Raw genomic sequence first — 6,635 nt, 5'->3', positions numbered from 1 at the left:
TCAGTCCGCTTCTGCCGCTGCACAAACTCTCATCATATTCCATTGAAATCGTTTGTCCATATCCTAGTCCATGGCGTGCGTGAGCGTGAGGTCACTGCTGGACTGGAGCTCTGGCCTCCCAAGGGAGCTCCTCGAGATCATCGCCAAGAAGTTGATCTCAAGAGATCTAGTAAGATGTCATAAGACATAGAGACATTTTATAAAATGCCTTTTCATTTGTAGACACAATTCACAATAATGCACAAATTGCCCTCCAAACCCGAAAACTAAACATCTTTCACCCTCAACTATCAATAGCTGAAGGTGAAAGATGTCTGGTTTTTGGGTTTAGCGGGGTAATTCTAATTCGCACTCACCCAATAGTTTAGGGATGTAATTCGGACTTTTCGCAAGTACTTAATGTAGTATAGATTTCTCATATATTTTATAGTTAATGTAGCGATTTAATAATCTAATATTCAACATCAACGAGATATCTTAATTATACACAACCATCCAAAATAATACTGAATGCACAACCATTCAATTTCAACGGGAATCAAGGTAGCGTACCTCACGCTGGCAGCTGCAACAAAAAATCAAAGAGAAATAATGAGAAAAATCAAAGAGAAAATGTCTGTAAAACATTTTTCTTGTAGTGTTTGTTAGAAATTTTTCTACACAAATAATTGCTTATAGGGATGAACTAGATATTATATATTATAAAGCTAACTAATAACTTGAAAAATTATCAAAGCAATGCCGATAAAGAAATTTTGTGAAAAAATAATACTTTTAAAGTGTGGTAGGTATCATACGGTTGATATTCCGTTCCTATAAATTTATCAAACTCAGTCTAGGATACATGCCCGCACAAATGTGTCACCTACATTAATTCTTAGTTTTATAATTATTAGTAATATGTTTTTGCTTTGCAATGGATCATGTCCATATAATTGGGGACTAGTGGGGTGGATGGAATGATGAAAAAGTATTGAATCTTAATATGGTTATGCACACACAAAAGACCGTGGTAGAGATAATAATTCTAGAATGTTATAATTATATACTCATCTTGCTTGGCACCTAACATCAGAACCAGTTCAAAATACTTAATGTAGTATTATTTCCCATATATTTTGTAGTTAATACTGTGATTTATTTGTTTAATTCAACATCAACGAGATATCATCATTGTGCACAACCATCCAAAAATATTATTGAATGCACAACTATCCATTTCAACGAGAACCAAGCTAGCTCACCTCATGCCTGTAGCTCTGCTACGAAAAAACAAAGATAAATAAAGAGAAAAAAGAGATAAATAATACCACAACATCATCTTCTGTAGTCTCATCTTTCATAGCCTCATACGTCTAGCCAAATTCTTGCTCATGAATCCGATTCGTTTGTTGATTCATTCGCTCAATCAATCTCATTTGAACCCCTTTCTTCTCTATCAATTTGGGTATTTAGATAAAAGTTTCATATTTTCTTCAAATTGATTTTTGAATGTTTCACATTCGAGTTAGAAACTTTGTAGTTTTGGGGATAAATCAGGATAAATGATGGTCCAGATCAGATTCGTCTTCAAAAGTTGTTTTTTTTTTGACGGAATGCGTAAATAGCTAGCGCAGTTATGCCAATTTGCCAATGCCATCCATCTGTCCTATACCACTGCATCCATATATTTAAGCCACACTAAAGTAGTACATATTTTGTTTGGAAAAAATATATTTTACTATTAAATTTAAATTTTAGAAGTCATGTTGATTAGGTATTTCAGAAAATAACACATTAATTCATAACATAGGGAAGCGAGGTCTAGCCTTTGTATATCTTCTCCATATGTATTAATTCATAGGCAGGTGTAACAAATTACGTTAAAATGAACCAATCGGAAGGAGGGTTATCTTGATGGTATAAAAAACATATTTATTAGTAATAATATTTTTTTTGGATTTGTTAAAGAACAGTCACTAAGATTGAATTAAAAAAATAAAAAAACACCTTAGTTTTAATATACTGTGGTTTGATAGACAAGTTTTCTAAACAAATAATTGCTTGGATGAATTAACTAATAACTTGAAAAATTATCTAAACAATGTCGATAAACAAAAATTGTAAAAAAGAAATACTTTTAAAGCGTGGCAGGTGCCATACAGTTGATATTTTGCCCGTATAAATTTATCGAACTCGTTCTACAATACATACCTACACAAATGCACGGGTTACCTTTATAGTCTTATAGTTACTAATAATATTACCGTGCTTTACAACGGATCAGGTGTATATAATTAGGGATTGACTCGATTGGTGGATTGAGGAGAAAGTCTTACAGTGGTTATGCACCCACAAAGGAATGCACGACCTCCTACTCATGTTTAGAAAGGGATGGAAAAGAAACGACTGCGGCAGTGAACTTAATTATATACTCATCTTGCTTGCCACTTGACGTCAGAATCAGTTTAAAGTACTTAATGTAATATTAATTTCTCATATCTTTCATACTTAATGCAATGATTTAATCGTGCAATATTCAATATCAGTGAGATATCTTCATTATGAACAACCATCCAAAATAATATTGAATGCACAATTTCAACGGAGGTAGCTTACCTCATGCCTGCAGCTGCAATGAAAAAGCAAAGAGAAACACAGAAAAACAATGACAAATAATCTCATATATAGCATCATCTTCCAAGTCTCATCTTCCATAGTCTCAATCAAATGCATGCTAGCCAAATTCTTTGGTCATGAATCCATTTGTTGATTCATTTGTTTGAGCTCAGCTGAATCCCTTTCTTCACCATCAATCCCCTTCTCACCATCTTCCATTGAAATCGTTGTTTGTCCATATCCTTGTCCATGGCGTGCGTGAGGTCACCGCTGGACTGGAGCTCTGGCCTCCCAAGGGAGCTCCTCGAGATCATCGCCAAGAAGCTGCCGTCCGGCCATGACGCCGCCTCCTTCCGCTCCGTCTGCTCGCCGTGGCGCGCCGCGCTGCCGTTCGCGAGGTTCGCGCCGCTCCTGATGCTCCCGTTTGATCCCACTCCCACCTCGCCGTCGCCGCCGGAGGAGAAGACCGTCTCGTTCTACAGCTTGGTGGAGGAGAAGACCGTCTCCTTGCCTCTCCCGGAGCTCCACGGCAAGGTCGTCGTCGGCGCGTCGCGCGGGTGGCTGGCGCTCGTGGACGAGGCCGCCGCCGTGTCGCTGCTCAACCCGTTCACGGGCAGCCGCGTCGCGCTCCCGCCGGCCGACCAGCGCGTCGCCGCGGCGTCGTCGAGAAGCGTGGAGATGGTCGGCGTCGGGAACGACGGCGGTGGCCGGTGGGTACTCAGGTGTTCGTCCGGCGACGTCAGCCCCGTCACGCTGGACAAGATGAGGGAAGTGTTCTTCAGTGAGATCGTGCTCTCCACGACGCCCGGCGGCGACGGGTGCGCGGCCATGGCCGTGCTCGCGGACTCGTCGGAGGTCGCGTTCTGCCGGGTCGGTGACACGGCATGGACGCTGATCGAGACGAACGTGGAATGCTGCGTTAGCGCCATCGTCCACTGCCATGGTAGCTTCCTCGCCATCGGCTGCCTCGGCGAGGTCTCCATCATCAACATCGCCGGCGACAACGACGCGACGCCGTCTCCGGCGAGGCCAGTGTCGTCGCTGCCAGAGCCTGCGCAGATGTGCCACCGCAGCTACCTGGAGGTGAACGGCGAGCTCCACCTCGTCGGCGTCGCTATACGAGCCTTCCACGGCGAGTGGCCCTTCGGTCACCACGCCGTGGTCTACAAGTGCGACCTCGCCGCCGGCGAAACGCCGGTGTGGTCCATGGTTACCGACGCCGGCGACATGGCAATGTTCATGTCCAAGAATTTCAATTCGGGCTTTGGTGGTGCAAGTGTCTCCAAGATCAAGAGCAACTGTATCTACTTATCTGAGCCTACATATGGCAGTGATCATTCTCCAGAATTGGTTGATATTTCTACTGGCATGTCAGAGAAGATAGCTTGCCCAACCATGAAGGGTTCAGAGGCTCTATGCTGGATTCGACCCAATCTCTGGACATGAGGTACGTGACTTGTTTTTCCTTATATTTTGTTCTTTATCCAAAGTTGTTGTTTTTAGTGCCTAGGTTTCTATGTGAGCGTTATCGAATGTGGACATGTTTGGTTTATGTCACCAATGGACAGCCTAATGAAAATAAGTTGGATCTTTCATTTCTGACGTATGAGCGGTGTGCCCGATTCAGAATACAATACGTAGATGTTTGAGTCATATCATACTTATTGTGAATATGTATGGCGGCATTTATGCGGTCCATAAAGATGTCGACTTATTGACCTAGTAACGTCGTTTTTCTCTCCGTTATAGTATTTTTCTTTGTGCATAATTTTATTTTGTTAATGCTGAACTAAGATGGTAGGCCTTTAGAATTAATCAATTTATCTCCTTACACACATGACATGAGTAGTAATCGATTTTGGTGCTATAAAAAATGGCACGATAAGAATTGCCCCCATAGAATGGACATTTTGTGAGAAACTGAGCAAAGCCACTTTTGCGGTTGTGTTGATGAGCACAAGTCAGAATACACCAAACAACCCCCCAAAAAGAGAGAAAAGACAAAAAGAATACACTAATCAATGCAGTTACCCTGACACCCTGTTCATGTAGTTTGTGGTCAACCATGGACATCACACTCTGATACTGGTGTGCATTAATCATCTCTTCTTGTCTATAAGAATCCTTCTCATCAAAATTTTTATGTGGCTAACTTTTTTGATGATTATGTGTACAGGTGACAAATGTTGAAATAGTAAAAGATTTATCAAAAGACAAGCAACTCCTAGTCTGAGCTAGTATCATGCATGCAATACAAGGGTTGGAGATCATCGCTAGCTGCTCCTATTAAGGTTCAGTTTGGAGGGGGGCCAGTTTTGCTTAATCTTATACTCTATTTCTTAATCCTTTTCAATAAACCAGACGTTTCCCTTATATCTAGTGGGCGAAAGCCAAAACATCCTCTCTTTTTTTCCCATTATATTTGGTCTGAAATGCAGTTGTTTTTCCATTGTGTTGTGCGAATTAAGCATTGATGCACCTTATATATGCTAAAGGGCAGGCCGAAATATGAACTATTTTATATATATTTAAGAGCTCATTTTGCATGACAGGATTTGTTATTTACAAGCTAGCTCTCGGCAGCCCTTTTATTCTCGCTTTGGTCCGAAATGCATTATATTTGTATTTCAAATATATATATTGGGATAAATATATTGATGCGCCCTTGTGAAAGGACGACGGAAAATGTAAAAATGTTTTGGAGGGCACTAGCAAAAACTTATTTTTATAGGACAGAATAACACGCAGTAGTAAAACTTATTTTTATATTGTTCGTGTATGTTTTAGTTTCTGAACCACATGCACATCGCACATTTCTTGTTGTCTATAAGAATTATTATCATCAACAATTTTTTATGTAGCTTTGGGGTTGATGATTATGTGTATAGGTGAAAAATGTTGAAATCATAACGAAAGATCAGAAGAGAATTGAAGCAACTCCCAGTCTGAGACTAGTTAGCGTGCCAAGCCCAATAAAAGTCACAGGATAATATCATTCAATATGAGGGGTTAGAGATCATCGCTGCTTCTACTCAGCTCAGTTTTTAGGGGCCACTTCTGCTTAATCGTACGTCTTAATCCTTCTCAATAAACCAGACGTTTATTTTCCCTATATATCTTCGTGAGAAGATCTGACGTGCGAAATTAAGCCAAAACCAACATCGTCCTTTTCCCAGAGGACTTTGCAAGCATGAAATTTCATTATGTTTATCTGAAATGCAGTTTATTTTTCCATTGGGTTGTGCTAATTAAATATTGATGCACCTTACAAATCCTTCTTCTTCCTTGATTTGTTTCAAATTATCAGACGTTTTGGGTTTTAAATAGATTCATGTATGGATCATATATGAGCTTCATATATATGTCCAAATTTATATGAATGTTAGTAGTATATACAGATGAGTGATGCATGAATATAGCAAAACGTATTATAATGTGGAACAGAGAAAGAGGGAGTAAAGGACAGGCCGAAATATGGACTGTTTTGTATGTATCAAGAGCTCATTTTGCATGACAGGATTTGTCATTTGCAAGCAAGCTAGCTCTGCAGCCTTCCTTATTCTGTTTGGTGAGAAGTGCATTTGTATTCCAAATATGTTGAGATAAATATATTGATGCTCTGTTGCAAAAGGACAACGTGAAATATAAATATGTTTTACAGGGACACTAGCAATAACTTATTTTACAAGACAGGAAATTAAAGATCACACGCAATATAAATATATACTACTCTCTTAATTCATTTGTCACTTCGGAGACATAGTGCCAGTTATGTGTGATGATTAAGAAGGCCCTAACTAGCATATGCATGACAATTATCAAAAAATATGATTGATCACTAAATGCGAACCTAAATAGGAAAAAACAAAAAAGAAGTATATGGGCCCACATATAAGTGAGCAGTATTTCACTTGCAGTACTGCAGACAACTTGCGTCCTCAAGTGTGGCCATGTTTTGGTTTATGTTTATTAGCTAATAACCTGCTCAAACAGTTAGACATGTTGTTTGGAGTTCTTGTGTGCGATGTAAATACTAA

At 39.8% G+C, this 6,635-nt stretch overlaps 1 protein-coding gene across 1 annotated transcript; it reads left to right on the top strand.

Annotated features, from left to right (window-relative positions):
• Window positions 1-2,806: 2,806 nt before the first annotated feature.
• Window positions 2,807-5,105, top strand: LOC112938670 (F-box protein SKIP23). Its single transcript, XM_026024741.2, has 2 exons — window positions 2,807-4,045; window positions 4,775-5,105. Exon 1 carries the CDS (start codon window positions 2,848-2,850, stop codon window positions 4,042-4,044), a length of 1,197 nt encoding a protein of 398 aa, XP_025880526.1. The 5' UTR covers window positions 2,807-2,847; the 3' UTR covers window position 4,045; window positions 4,775-5,105.
• The last annotated feature ends 1,530 nt before the right edge of the window (window positions 5,106-6,635 follow it).

This window comes from Oryza sativa, chromosome 4 (assembly GCF_034140825.1).
Source record: "Oryza sativa Japonica Group chromosome 4, ASM3414082v1".
NCBI lineage: Eukaryota > Viridiplantae > Streptophyta > Magnoliopsida > Poales > Poaceae > Oryza > Oryza sativa.
Note: the sequence above shows the minus strand (reverse complement) of the source record. Positions and strands in the feature narration are given on the sequence as shown.

Coding starts and splice junctions, on each gene's coding strand:
- LOC112938670 (XM_026024741.2), top strand. CDS start 2,848: ATGGCGTGCGTGAGGTCACCGCTGGACTGGAGCTCTGGCCTCCCAAGG.